The sequence below is a fragment of the Carettochelys insculpta genome, chromosome 22 (genome assembly GCF_033958435.1).
Source record: "Carettochelys insculpta isolate YL-2023 chromosome 22, ASM3395843v1, whole genome shotgun sequence".
NCBI classification, from domain to species: Eukaryota; Metazoa; Chordata; order Testudines; family Carettochelyidae; genus Carettochelys; species Carettochelys insculpta.
Window position 1 is genome coordinate 14,914,671 of NC_134158.1, and position 14,306 is coordinate 14,928,976.

Consider the following 14,306-nt stretch of genomic DNA (forward strand, 5'->3'; position numbering starts at 1 on the left):
TCCTTCAGACTTCTCGGTGAAGACCGAAACGAAGAACTCATTAAGCATCTCTATTTCCAAGTTTCCTGTTACTGTTTCTCCCTCCTCACTGAGCAATGGGCCTACCCTGTCCTTGATCTTCCTCTTGCTTTTAATGTATTTATAAAAAGTTATTTTGTTTCCCCTTATGCCCATAGCTAATCTGAGCTCATTTTGTGCCTTTGCCTTTCTACTCTTGCCCCTGCATCCTGTGTTGTTTGCCTATATTCATGCTTCATAATTTGTCCTAATTTCCATTTGTTGATTCCTTTTTTATTTTGAGAATCAGGAACAAGAACATGTGACCTGACTCCATTTACTGTTTTGGGTGGCATCCAGCCAAGAGTCTGTGCAAATAAATTCTAGACTACAGTCAAGGATAGAACCAGGAGTCCTGACTCCCAGCACACCACTGCACCTGGCCTCACTTCCCCCCACCGAGGGACAGAACCCAGGCCTTTGTCACCAACCCCCAAATCAGTACAGCAGAGCTCACTAGTGGTGGTGGGGGGAGACCCTGTCATTCCTTTATTGCCACATAGCACCTGAACAGCCTCCATGACCTGCTCCGCACCATTGTCCCTGTTCCACAAGGCTTTTAAGCCTTGAAAGATTCCAGCTGCCCCAGGAGCTGTTTTACCCCTGTGGGAAAACCCTCTTTTCCCAGCCTCCCTTTCCATCAGTGCTGTATATCAGGAGCCTGGTGTGGAAGAGGTTAACCTGCCAGTCTGTAGGGAGGGGCTAAACACCTCCTGATTTAACCCCTTGAGGGGTGGAGGGTAGAACCCACTCTGTTCCTGGAAAGCTCAGTCAAAATCAGCACAGGCCCCAGGGCTGGAGAACTTGGGGTAATGGAGGAGCTTGTCCCGGTGTCGCGGTGGGGGCCAGCTGGGGCTGAGAACGGCATCCTGGTCGCAGGGGAACTCGTCCTCACTTTTGATCTGGAGCGGGGAGAAAGGAGTCAGACCAACAGGCCCATCTACCCCACCCCTAAGCCATGTGCCTGGCTACCCTGCCCTGCTCTTGTATCAGCCTGATGGGCTTGCTAACCTGCCCCTCACCTGCATCAGCCCCATGGACTCAACTAGCTGCCTCTCAGCAGTGAGGGGACTGGCCCATACCTGTGTGGGGAAGTCATCCATGGGGAGAAGGGTGGGAGCTGGCCGCCTGCTCCGTGGTTCCTTGTCCTCTCGCCCATGGCGCCGCCGCTTCTTCCCGCTGGGTGTCTCCAGCTGGGATGGGCTCTTGGGCTCTGGGATAGCTGGTGGGGGGCCAGGGAAGTGCTGGGGTGTCTCCTTCTCTGGCGGCTCATTCTCAGTGTTGCCTGGAGTAGGGGCTTCTGTGCTGGGGCTGCCTTCATCCTGAGAGGAGGACAGAGCTGTTCAGGAGGCTCTCACCCAGGGTTCTCCAGAGCTGAGCAGGGCCACAGTGCCAGGCCAGTTTCTGGCAGCTCCAAAACAGGGCTTGTCCCACTTCAAGAGGAACCCCCTAGTGGGGAGAGGGGCTCCTACCTCTAGGAGAATTGTGAGCTGGGTCTGTCTGTAGTCATCTCCATAAGAATCTAGGACCTTCATAAGGAAGCTGAGTGGGGAGACAAAAAAGAGAGACGTGTTATCAGGTCTGGTGCTGCTGAGAGATATACAGGGGCAGAGACCAGGGCCCCTTTGGCACCAGACATACAATCAGTGAAGCTAGGACCCTGGGCACTGCCCTGGTCCCCAAGCTCTCACCTCCTCTCCTGCTTGAGCCGTCGCGTGATCTTCTGCACATGGTGGAGCCTGTTCAACACCCTCTCATTGACCTGGAGCCAAGGACACAAACATCAGGCTACTGACTCACCCCAGCAAGAGCCTTCTCCCCGATCCCCAGCAGGCGTCATGCCATATGCCAGATAAGTCTGTGTGATGCACCTGTGACACCAGAGCAGACTTCTGAACAGCTCAGAGATGAGCGGCAAGGGACGCCCTGGCCTAACGTCGACACGGCCGATGGGGCAGCACTTGAAAGGGTTCAGTCTTGGGTAAGGAAGGGGGCAAAGAAAGGCCAAGTCTACACACCTCTGATTACAACTCTGGTGATTTGGTAACACCACCTCCCCAAGCAATGTACAGCAGGTGCTGTGATGTGGCTTGCATGAGCTGGGCCACAATGAGCCACGCTGACAGCACAAGTGACGCATGGGCCAAGGGCAACTGAATAACCACGGCAGCTGCGTGCCCAGGTAAGTGAGGTCTAGCTTGGCTGGACGTCACCTTAGGAAAGGTGCTTACTTCCTCCACTAGGAAATGCTCCCCCACAACTCTTGGCTCCCAGGGGCTGAAACTATACAAAGAAGGGGTAAAGACACTGGCCTCATTGCACTCACTGCACCGGAAAAGATGAAGGTCCCAGCCATGCATGGGGGGCAGGAATCCTGACCTGCAGGATGCAGTCAGCTGGAAATGCTTGGAGAGAGACTTTGCTTTGGATTGAATTTTACAAGCAGGTACTAAAAAAATCTTTTGAACGCTTCCAATCTTCCTCCTCGTAGTTAATAAACCTGATCACCTACTCCAGCGTGCATAAGATAAAGTGTCTGTGTAACTTCTTTGGCACAGGGAGGTGGTGTACTTTGCTCCCTCAAAGCAGTGTTCCTGGCCTAGCAGGGAGAGGGCAGGACAGCTGGCACTGGGGGCACCATAGGGGGTAATCAGGGGCAGGGATAGTCATGGAAGGCAGGATGGCTCCAGCACATGAGCATCTGGCAGCAACCAGAGTCAGCCAAGCTTGGTTACACCAGCACGGTATTGGAAGAGCAGCCCCGGTTACAGGACAGAGGCAGCGCAACTGCTCCCTGGTTTGGGCTGTACCTCATAATGCCACGGGGGGCCAGTGGTGTTGTGCTCAGGACAGACTCAAGGCATCTAGGAGATATAATGGATGACCCAGGGCCCACTGAGGGTTATGGGTCCCAGCCCACCTGAGTGGGAGGGTGCTTGATAGGGCAGGACCCCAAGGGAGAAAGTGAGTAGTTTGACAGTGGAAGCTGGGCAAAAAAAGGCTGACGGTTGTGGAGGAAATGGGCTCTGGGGCCTGCACTCTACGTGGCTCATGGTTTAAGAGACAGGCTGTGTCATGGCCAGTGAGAGTAGTGACTTACAAGGGGCAAGGCCATGCCAGGCTCAAGGTCCTCCACCCCTGAATCTGGCTCCAGCCCCTCGCACCCCGATGTCCCCTCTCCACCTGCTCAATCTCCTTGCAGCGCCGGCTCAGTGCTTGGATCTTCCGCCGGCCCAGCTCACGCTGCCGCTGCTGGCTCTCCTCCTCCTCTTCCTCTTGCAGGTTGTCCCCACTCAGTCCCCCGTCCACAAACTCCACCTCCGTCTCCAGCTCACTCTCCAGGATGTTCCCCCCGAAGAGTGGGGGCAGCGCCAGCTCTGAGCCCGGGGGCACCGAGAACTCCTCAAAGCCTACTCCAGCCATGATGCTGTGGGGAGGGCAGAAGTGAGATGTGGGGGATGGGGAAACTAAACCTCGCCCCATAGAAGTCAGATGTGTGACCCCTGAGTCCCCCATGGACCCATCCCCCCACAGGTGCAGACTCTCCCTGCTTCTAATAACCTCAGGGACTCACCTCCCCACACGAACAAAATCCCCCCAGGCCCTCATCGCTACCCCCCGGGGCTCCGCCCCCCCCTCAGGTGCTCATCGCTCCGCCCCCCCCTCAGGTGCTCATCGCTCCGCCCCGGGGCTCCGCCCCCCCCTCAGGTGCTCATCGCTCAACCCCCGGGGCTCACCCGCCCCTAGAACACGTGCCGCCCCCCCAGGGGGAGCCGAGCCCCCAGCCCCGCTAGGTGAGTCCCGCGCTGCCAGGCGGGGGCAGCTTCCACCACCCTGGGAAGCCGCCGCCGCCCACCCCCGTTACCTGACACGGGCTTGTGCCCTGGCGCGCGCTGATGATGCGACAAGGGGGCGGAGCCAGCGACAGGCGCGCTCGTCAAAGGCGGCGCGTGGGGGGCGTCATCAGCGCGGGCCGGAAGTTGGGTAACGACGCGACGAGCTGGGAACGCAGCGGAAGGGGGAGGGACGCGGGCGGGTAACGGGCCGCAAGAGCCGCGGGGGCCTGCGGGAGGGGAACACGCGGGTGGTGAACGGGGGCGGCTAGGCGGGGCTCGTAGGAGTTGGGGGATTTGGGGGCGGGGTGCCGGGGCACACGGGGGTGGTGAATGGGGGCCAGGCGGGGCCTGTGGGGCGGCTGATGGCGGCACAGAGTAGAGGTGGGCTCGCAAAAGTGGGGTTGGCTCCAGCTCGCTGGGGCTCTGCGCGGGGCGGTCCCTGGGGCAGAGGGGGTCTGTCGGAGGTGTGTGGAGAAGCTGTCCCCGCTCCGGGCTCTGCTCACCTCTGCTCCCGGCTCTCGCTTCCCGCCCCAACCCCACCCCAGACCTGAAGGATGTCTCTGGCGGACGAGCTGCTGGCCGACCTGGAAGAGGCGGCAGAGGAGGAGGAGGAGAACTTTGTGGATGAGGAAGATGAGACAGCTATCGAAGATGTGCAGGAGGAGATGCAGCTGGACCTCAGCGTGGACTCGGTCAAAAGCATCGCCAAGCTCTGGGACAGCAAGATGGTGAGAAAAGGAGCCTTTTCCCTGAGGGGGTGCCAGCTCCTGTGCAGCCCCAATGCAGAGACTGGCTGGTTTGGGGTTAGGGAATGGAGCATGGGAGCTTTCCCCTCTAAGGGGGGGTGCTGGTGCCATTCCACCACCAGGGCCAGGAGTGGCTGGCTCATGGGGTAGGGAAAGGGGCACAGGCCTTTTCCCCCTCAGTAGGCTACCAGCTCCCATCAAGTCCCAGGGTTAGAGACTGGCTGACTTGGGAAGATGTGGGTAACAGGGTGTGAGACATGGGGACTCTTTTCTCTTCTGCCATGGTGGCATCAGCCCTCACTCCAAGGGGAGAGCGCTACCTACTGCCCAGTTGCCCCACTTGTTTCACCTTTTGGATACACAAAAGCACCTGTTGTGTGTCTCCCTGCAGTTTGCAGAGATCATGATGAAGATCGAAGAGTACATCAGCAAACAGTCGAAAACCACGGAAGGTACTAGGTGTTGGGGGTGGGGGGTGTGCAAGGGAGGGGACCTCTCTGCTCTCCTGGCAAGGATGGTACCAACAGCATCACAGCACTCCCTGGCATACGGGTCAGTGGTGCCTGTGTAAGAAGAACGCTACCTACTGAGTCCCAACCCTGCAGCACAGTACTGCCTTGTGCCACATGGGACACTGGACCAACCCAAACTGCTGGGGGAGAGCACTCCCTACCATGCTTCCGTCTCGCCCCTGGCAGCGGAGTGCCGCTTAGCATCACACAGGGCATTGGGACCAGCCTGGACTGCTAGATGAGAGTGGCCCTTGCTGAGGCTCCCCTACTGCCTCAGACGCCTCCCTTGTGTTCTCTTCTCAGTGATGGGGCCGGTGGAGGCAGCTCCAGAATACAGGGTCATCGTTGATGCCAATAACCTGACAGTGGAGATTGAGAATGAACTGAGTGAGTGGCTGCCCAGTGGCAGGTCTTTTCCATAAGAGGTGTCTGTGGGGTGGGGGGCAGAGTAGCATGTTTGGGGTGTGGAGCAGGAGCTCCATTTCCTTTGGTTGGTGCTCACTGTGATGTGTTTGGCCACAGAGATCCCTTCAGACTTATCTCCTGGTGTGCTGAAATACCACTGAGCCCACCTGCCTGCCCCCTGCAGTGCCTCACCACTCTGTCTTGCTAAGCCAGAGTGTCCTCTAGCACTGGCCCAGAATCAGAGTCACAGCCCACAGCAGATTAAGATAGGTCCTGAGATCAGATCAGGGAAGGTTCAGTTAAAGGGATTTGCCTCAGCACCCAAATTCACAGCCCCAAAGGAACCAGAATCCCAGATAAATCTTGCTCATTTTTATAAAATTTTGTAAAGGGCAAACTCCTAAATTGTTATTAAACAAACCCCACATAAATACTTGTTACCCAGGAAGGGGAGAGACAGAGGTGCACCTGTCTTTTTCATCGATGAAGGAGGTGAATAATCACCTTTTTATTTAGTATAAACATAGGATTTCATTTGTTGCAAGTAAGAACAGACAAATCAAAGGAAGTTATTTAACTAAATAGAACAAAACATGCCAGCTAAGCTTAAAGCTCTGCAAAGTTATATGCACGCTCACCCTAACAATAGCTCTAAAAGTCTCGTTTCTCACAAGTTGGAAAGCCTCATCTTTTAAGCCTGGTCCTTCCACCTGTTCAGTCTTAGATGTTTCCGGGGTCATCTTGAGTGGTATGCAGGGACTTCCTGGCATCTGGTAGCTCAGCAGTATCCAACAGGAAATCAAAACTTGCCATGCTTGTGGTTGTCATCTTTCCACGTTCGCCACATTACATAATACAAATACAAAAATGTATTAAATAATGTTGGAAAAATAAATACCTTGTGGCCTTTGAATTCACACAATACCGTGAGAGAACGTAGTAATCACAGACCCAAGTATGGCAACACAAATTGCAGCACAGGAAAGCTACCTACGGAAAGGCTTGAAGTCCTGTGTAGCCTGTAAAACACACCCACCCACCCATTGGCGCAGCTCCAAACCCCCATCCTTGCCATACCCTGCAGTGCTCCCTTTCAGCAAGGGGCAACATCAGTGCCCTCAAGGGTTCCTCGCTGGCTGTGCTAATAGTCTTGAGCATGTGTGACAAATTCAGTGAATTATTTCTTGAGTTATACGTGCATTCACCAGAGCACAGTGTCCTACTCGCTGCACACGGTGAGTACTGAATGTATTTACACTGCAGTGGTAGCTGATCCCACTGTTAGGTTTCTCACTTTTATATCCTCTTTGCAAAAGGTGGAGATCTTTTTGTTCAGTTTAAACTGTTTTTCCAGTGGAAAAGCACAGCGTCCAAAATGGGTTCCAGCAGCAGGGGACCTGGCCACATGCCTTAGCAGGGCCAACTGTAGTCCAGGCTTACAGGAAAACAAGACTATTCACAGATCATTGACCTAAGTACTGGGCCATTAAGCTCCTTGAGTACTACTAATGGTCCTCGCTTAGCACATCTAGATGAGTAAACAAGGTTATGCTTCAGAGAGCTAGCCATGTGAGTCGGTATTCCCAAAAACAGCAAGAAGTCCTGTGGCACCATGTAGACTAACGAATTTATTGGAGCATAAACTTTTGTGGGCAAATGGGTCTCTGCCCATGAAAACTTATGCTCCAAAAAGTCTGTTAGTCTGTCAGGTGCCACAGGACTTCTTGTTGGTTTCTTTTTTTCTTTAGAAAGATATACAGACTAACATGGCTCTTCACAAAACAAAAAAGCTGTCCCCCCCCCTAGCATTTTAAAGCTAGCAAAATAATTTATTAGGTGATGAGCTTTTGTGGGACGGACCCACTGCTTCAGAGGTGGGAAACTTTGAAGTTTATACTTCATATTTCTACTTCAAATACAAGAAGGCCACATTCACACTCTCAGAATCTGCACATTCAGCAGATTGTAGCTTTTCTAATGATCTGTTACGTGACGTATGTGGTATAAAGCATCTTGAGCTTATGCATATTCATAAGCCCATTTCCATAAAGAAAATGGGATGTAGTGTTAGGTTTTCCCCCCCCCCCCCCCAGGCTTTTCATCACAAGAGCTCATAGGTGGAAAGAGGAATCAGTGTCCTTTTCCTGGCACTTTGCAGGGACAGCTGCATCTCCAGCTCAAGCCCTCGATCTGTGTCTTCCTTTGATCCTTGCCCTTGGGGCAAGGAAAGCTGAGGATTCCCTCTGGCATCTGACTTGCCCAGGGTCACCTCTCTGGGTTGACACCTGCACCCCGTTCACCCCAGCCCCCTCTGACTGGGAAATGGCCCCTGTTCATCTCCTTTGGCTCAGCCCCCCACTGCACCCAAGTGGGTGGTTCGTAGTTAGGCTGCACCTCAGCATTGCTCGGGGAGGACTGCTGCCATTCAGGGCCCCTTGGCGTGGGGCTGTGAAAGGGGGATTGTCTATTTCAAACAGGAAGGAAGCTCTCTGGCCTGCCTTGGGCGGGTAACATCAGATGATCAGAGCCCCTTCTGTGAGCGTATGGTGTGTCCATCCCTGCAGGGATGTGCTCACGGTGTACGTAGCTGTGTTCTCTGCCGTGTCCCTGTTGGGGGAAGATTCCCATGCACACAGAGCCAGTCATGAGGCGCCCCATTGCGTGTAGCCGAGCTGGCAGGCTGACGGCCTCGCCTTGCTCTGTCAGACCAAGAAGCCAAAACTTCTGAGCTGGGGCCTTCTGCTTGTGCGAGCAGAAAACTGGAAGAAGAAGAGAGGTTAATTCAGCTCCAAGGGAGGCTTTGTGGCCTGGTGGTTAGAGTGCTGGGGAGTTGGGCTGATTCCCAGCCGTGCCACTGGCCTGCGGCGGGGTGATAGGCTCTGCTGGGCCTCGGTTTTTCCATCAGTGAAATGGTGATAAAGAAGGGCAGAGCAGTGACGTTTGGGAACTACCACGGGGGGTGATCCTCAGCATGTCTACGTGCAGCCGTAAGGGTCTGGCTGGGGCCGTGGGGCTGCTGTGTTAGCGTCCAGGGCATTCCATGACAAGTCTGAGGCCCCCCCCGAGGATTTCCGCCTACCCCAGTAGGTAATGAGCTGAGGTTTCTTCTCCCCACCCGCACCCACTTCTCCCTCCAGACATCATCCACAAGTTCATCCGGGATAAGTACTCCAAGCGGTTCCCTGAGCTGGAGTCCCTGGTTCCCAACGCCCTGGATTACATCCGCACCGTCAAGGTGTGTGCTGCTCCTGCTGCTGCCAGCAGGGAGTTGCGTAACTACTGGGGAGGGCAGATGGTGCTGGGGCTGGGCCCAGGGTGTTGGTGGGGAAGACAGGCTGGCAGGGATTGATCACTGAACATCCAGGTGCAGGGCTGGTCCCTCAGCCCCCCAGAGCTCGGTGTAGCTGGGCTCAGCAGTGGCAGTTGGGCGTGGGAGGCTGCCAGGTTGGGTGGACGTCGAGGGTCTGGGCGGGTGAGAATACCCACGTCTGGGGAGGGGAGCGTGCAGGTGGGGAGGGTCACTGCACTGCCAGATGGGAAGGGGGAACCGGGCTGGGCTGTAGGGATCTGGATGTCATGGGGGTAGCCAGTGTTCAGCAGCAGGCTCTGGCTGGGGTCAGGCTGGCAGCACTGGGGCCCTGGTGACTGCGTCTGTCGTCCCCGTGCAGGAGCTGGGTAACAGCCTGGACAAGTGCAAAAACAACGAGAACGTGCAGCAGATCCTGACGAACGCCACCATCATGGTGGTGAGCGTCACGGCCTCCACCACGCAAGGGTATGCTGGGCTGGGGCCTGCCGTGCTGGGGGTGGGGGTGCCAAGCTCCAGGAGCCCATTCCCTGTCTCCTGCTGTGCTGTGTGTGTGTGTCTGAGGGGGGTGATGGGCTGTGGAGAGACGACCCTTCCCTGATCCCTGCCGTGCCATGGGTTGGGTGTGCCAGGGTGCAGGAGGAGGTGGGGGGGACCTTTCCCTGGTCCCTGCCATGGTGGGTGGGGGAGAGGGGGGCAGGCTGCGAGTGGTCCCCTTTCCCAAGTCCACAACCCTTCTGCTGTAAGATGGCCATGAGCCGCAGGCCTGGCCATGGTGCGGGCTAGAGAGCGCTGGGCTGCAGGTCCCCTTCCCCTCCCTCTTCCTGCGTCTGGCAGGTCCCTGTCTGCCCTTGCCCATTTGTAGGGACCTGACCCCTGGGAGGGAGGATGCGGGGAAGGGGGCCGGCATGTGGGACTCTAGGGTTCTATCTCCTGCTGCCTTGGAGGGTCTCCCCTGGTGCCCTGCCTGCACAGGAGACAGCCCAGAGGGCTGCTTGAAAGATGTGCCAGGAGGAGCCTTGGTCTGCCTGTGTGCGAGCCCCACCCCCCAAGCAGGACTGTGAGGACGCAGAAACCTGCCCTGCATCTGGGGGGCCCTGCCAGAGCCCAGGCCGGGCGCCAGAGATCTGTGGCATCCCCCTGCCCCTGGGAAGCCAGAGGCTGGGGGGGCTCACCTGTCGTTCTTCCCCCCACAGGCAGCAGCTGACAGAGGAGGAGCTGGAACGCATTGAGGAAGCCTGCGACATGGCCCTGGAGCTCAACCAGTCCAAGCACCGCATCTACGAGTACGTGGAGTCCCGCATGTCCTTCATCGCCCCCAACCTCTCCATCATCGTCGGCGCCTCCACCGCAGCCAAGATCATGGGTGAGGAGCTGCATCCTGCCCTGCGTGGGAGAAGGGGGCCCAGGGCCTGCCCCATAGGGGGTGCTGGCGGGTCCCACCTGGTCCCAGGGCAGGGAATGGGGCTTAGAGCCTGTCACCTCTCAGTGGTGGTGGGTCCTTGCTGCTGGGCGCGTGTGTGACTCTGCCTGTCCAATGCACAGGCATCGCTGGTGGCCTCACCAACCTCTCCAAGATGCCGGCCTGTAACATCATGCTCCTGGGAGCCCAGCGCAGGACCCTCTCCGGCTTCTCCAGCACCTCGGTCCTGCCCCACACAGGCTACATCTACCACAGTGACATTGTGCAGTCGCTGCCCCCGGTATGAACTTGCTGCCTTCCCCCAGGTCCCAGCTCTGTGCTCCTCTCTCTCCCTGCTTGGGGCCTGGCCTTGTCTTCATCCCAGTCCCCCGATGCTCCTTGGCGTCTCCCTGCTCTGACCGCCAGGTCCCTCACCCTGTTTCTCTGCACTCTGACCCCCAGGCCCTGAAACTCAGCATCCTGACACGCAGGTTCTAGGGACCAGATTCTCCTTTGCATCTCCCTGCTCTGCCCTCTGCCTTCCAGCACCCTGACTCCTCGGTCTCGCTCCTCTGTGCCCTCCCTGAGGCCGACTTCCCTGTCTGTTGTCCCAGCACCCCAACACTCCCCTATCCCTGCTGATCCAGCCCTCCAAGCCTGCCCCCACCCGCCATCTGCTCCCCTTCCAGCACTGCTCTGCCTCCTGGGTCCCTGCACATGAGCTGTTCTCTCCCCCAGGACCTGCGGAGGAAAGCAGCTCGTCTTGTTGCGGCCAAGTGCACGCTGGCAGCTCGGGTAGACAGCTTCCACGAAAGCCCAGAGGGGAAGGTGGGTGTCAAAGCTGAGAGGCTTAATGGTAAGGGGGACTCCTGGGTTCCCTCCGCAGCTCAGGGAGGGGAGTGTGTTGAAGGGTAAGGGCAGCTCTGCTCCCTTATGCAGTCTGACCCCCCCCACACCAGCCATGCCTGGGCGCAGGGCAGTGTGGTGGCTGCCTGCCTAGGTCTCCCTTTCCTCCGGCAGGTGGGCTACGAGCTCAAAGAGGAGATCGAGCGGAAGTTTGACAAATGGCAGGAGCCTCCCCCTGTAAAGCAGGTGAAGCCACTGCCGGCTCCCCTGGATGGCCAGAGAAAGAAACGAGGAGGCCGCAGGTGAGTGAGGAGGCTCCTGGGGGCTTGGGGCAGGGAGGGGAGCTAGCATGGAGGGCAGGAGGAATGAGCCACAGTCCTGGGGGTGCCCCACTCCCCTCCCAAGCTTGACTGAATTACAGGATTGAGACACCCATGAACCACCCCCACCCCATGCACCATGCTCGGTCCAGCACCAATCTGCCAACTGTTCTCTCCCAGGTATCGGAAGATGAAGGAGCGACTGGGGCTCACAGAGATCCGGAAACAGGCCAACAGGATGAGTTTTGGGGAGGTGAGTGTCTCCTTTCCTGACCCTCCCCACAGAGCTGCCTGAGGCTTCTGTCCTTGGATCTGAGCTGGGGGGTAGCAGAGACTAGTGGTTAGAGCAGGAGTCCTCACTCCTAGTGCCCAACGTCCCCCTGACTGTGGTGGTTCAGGCTGGTCTATACCTGAATGTAGCTTGAGGGTAGGGGTGACTGGCTGCTCGTATCTGGTTCCGGTGAATTCCTGGCCTGTGCTCATTGGGAGTCAACCCTGTGGACCTGTCCACACTGGGTGGGGTGTAAAAACCTTTCCCCACACCCCTGAAATGGAACTGACCCCCCCCCCCCCTCGGGAGGCGCAGTCCCTCAGGCGCCTTCACTTCCTGCCGCTTGTTCGTAACCCTTTCTTGTGTGACGCTGCCGCTCCAGATCGAGGAAGATGCCTACCAAGAGGACTTGGGCTTCAGCCTAGGCCACCTGGGCAAGTCAGGCAGTGGCCGGGTGCGGCAGACGCAGGTCAACGAGGCTACCAAAGCCCGGATCTCCAAGACCTTACAGGTAGCGAGGGGGGTGGAGCCATGTGGGGCGGTCCCCTCTCCCCTGGTACCACCCCACCCCGGCAGTGGCTGCTCTTGGTGCCATGCCAGCCTGAGGCTGCTCAGAGCCCCCCCCACACCAGGAGCAATGGCATTCCCTCTCCCTGCCACAGAGGCAGTGGGCTCCCCTCTTTGAGCAGTGGGTTCAGGCTCTCTGCAGACTCAGGCATGTTTTGAAACAACTGTGATTCAGCTTCCCCCCACCCCCTGAGTCTTCAGCCAGCCCTGCCCTCCCCTGCTGCTGGGAGCTCCCTTCCCAGGGAGGTTCTCCCACCCCGCCCTGGTTAGTGTGCTAGCCCTGTACCTGTCTGTGCCCGCCCAGCGCACGCTGCAGAAGCAGAGCATGGTGTACGGTGGGAAATCGACAATCCGGGACCGCTCGTCGGGCACAGCCTCCAGTGTGGCCTTCACTCCACTCCAGGTAAGCCCCAGGGTAGCCTCCTGCCCCACAGACGTGAGCCCTGCTTGCAGCCATAGGGCACGGCTCCTCTAAGGGCGGTTGGGTGCAGTGATCCCTGTAAGCCAAGCGCTTGGGCAGCTGCCCTGAAGAGATTCAGGACTGCCCAGCTGATTAGCGGAGTGCCCACAGCCGACCTCAGGTGTTCCGAGTGGTTCACATCCGCACATGCCTTGGTGCCCATAAAATGTATTCCACCTGTGGATGAAAACTTAGTTGGGGGAGGTGATGTTGACATGGCCTTGGGAAATTTACTTTCTTCCCCCTCTTTGTCCAAGAGTGGGGAGTGGAGCCCCCTATTCCTGCCCCCTTCCTGGGGCAGCTGGGCACTGGCCGCTGGTTCACAGGGGCTCTTACGGCTCTCCTCCCAGCTGAAGACTTCTTTGCATGAGAAGCAATTCCTGTCCTAAGCTGCTGTGCAGCTGTTAAGCCTCCCATCCGAGCACCAGGCTAAAGGTTGTGTATCAACACCCCCTGCGGGCCACAGATTTGCCATGTCCTTCATGTGTCTGTCTCAGGGGCTGGAGATCGTTAACCCACAAGCGGCAGAGAAGAAGGTGGCAGAGGCTAATCAGAAGTACTTCTCCAGCATGGCTGAGTTCCTAAAGGTGAAGATTGAGAAAAGTGGCATCAGGTCGAGCACATGAGACCCTGGACTCACCCTTGCCCCCAGCTCTGCTGCGCTGGGAAGCAGCGGCAGCGCTGGGCCTCTTACTCTTCCTCGCTCAGTAGGCTCCAGCCCTTCTACCTCCCAGACACACGGAAGCTGGGTCTAGCCAGCCTGCTGTCCCGGGCAGGTTTCGGAGCTCTGTGGGTGTGTTTTGTGTGGGGAGCCCTGGCCCCGTTAACTGTCTGTGAGACGCCGCTGGTAGCACGTGTGTGTGCAGCAGCTGACTGCAGAAGAGCTGGTCTGTTGACTTCAGTGCGTGTTGGAATCCCCCTTGGCTTGTTCCCCAGGGCGGAGTCGGGGAGTGGGCTGATGGGTGGGGGTGGGGGGGATGTTTTTTGGGAGCAAATGTGGGGGATGACTTTTGTGTGTCTTTTATTGTAGAAGAAATATAACAGCCTGGAGCCAAGTGTCTCTGGTTGTCAGGGGTGATTTGCTGAAGGGGGGGGGGGGCGTAAGGGATGCGTTATAAGGAAATAAATGCATAGACAGCAGCCCCGTGTGTGTGTGTGTGAGAGAGAGAGAGAGAGAGAGAGAGAGAGAGAGAGAGATCCGCCCCTAATGCAGCCCACCTGGGGACCTGTGCTGCCCAGGCTGTGGGTGCAGCTTGTGGGATGCCTGGAAGGGGGGTGTAGGACACCCTTAGACAGTCACTGAAATTGGGGTCCTAGTGTGGCAGACAGTGACCATGTGGGCCCACAGGGGGAAGCACTGCCAGACAGCCTGTGCGTACCTGACTGCAAGAGCTTAGTCTAAACTTCACAACAGTAGAAATGGAGACCAGGAGGGGGTGCCACTTGCCTACCCTTACCCAGGTGGGCAGGGGCAGAGTTGGGAGTAGAGTCCCAGGCCCGAGCCTTAGCTCGTGACAATGCCTCAGATGGCATAGGGGAAGTACGGATAATGACCCATGTTCCCTCTGCTTTCAGGG

The 14,306-nt window shown here is 57.4% G+C and overlaps 2 protein-coding genes across 3 annotated transcripts; one reads left to right on the top strand and one right to left on the bottom strand.

Moving 5' to 3' along the window:
- Positions 1-517: 517 nt before the first annotated feature.
- On the bottom strand, positions 518-3,939 carry TFPT (TCF3 fusion partner). The gene is made up of 6 exons (XM_075016035.1): positions 3,923-3,939; positions 3,241-3,484; positions 1,749-1,819; positions 1,530-1,599; positions 1,140-1,379; positions 518-959 (listed from the first exon to the last, which is right to left on the bottom strand). Exons 2-6 carry the CDS (start codon positions 3,478-3,480, stop codon positions 825-827), a joined length of 756 nt encoding a protein of 251 aa, XP_074872136.1. The 5' UTR covers positions 3,481-3,484; positions 3,923-3,939; the 3' UTR covers positions 518-824.
- A 138-nt stretch (positions 3,940-4,077) lies between these two features.
- PRPF31 (pre-mRNA processing factor 31) lies at positions 4,078-13,704 on the top strand. Of its 2 annotated transcripts, XM_075016011.1 has the most exons (14): positions 4,078-4,093; positions 4,439-4,621; positions 5,031-5,091; positions 5,455-5,538; positions 8,694-8,791; positions 9,225-9,331; positions 10,060-10,229; positions 10,409-10,566; positions 11,004-11,093; positions 11,286-11,413; positions 11,612-11,684; positions 12,085-12,213; positions 12,574-12,672; positions 13,227-13,704. In XM_075016011.1, exons 2-14 carry the CDS (start codon positions 4,448-4,450, stop codon positions 13,353-13,355), a joined length of 1,500 nt encoding a protein of 499 aa, XP_074872112.1. In that variant the 5' UTR covers positions 4,078-4,093; positions 4,439-4,447; the 3' UTR covers positions 13,356-13,704. The 2 variants fall into 2 exon arrangements, with proteins under 2 accessions (XP_074872112.1, XP_074872111.1); XM_075016010.1 differs by lacking the exon at positions 4,078-4,093 and having other exon boundaries at positions 4,251-4,621.
- The last annotated feature ends 602 nt before the right edge of the window (positions 13,705-14,306 follow it).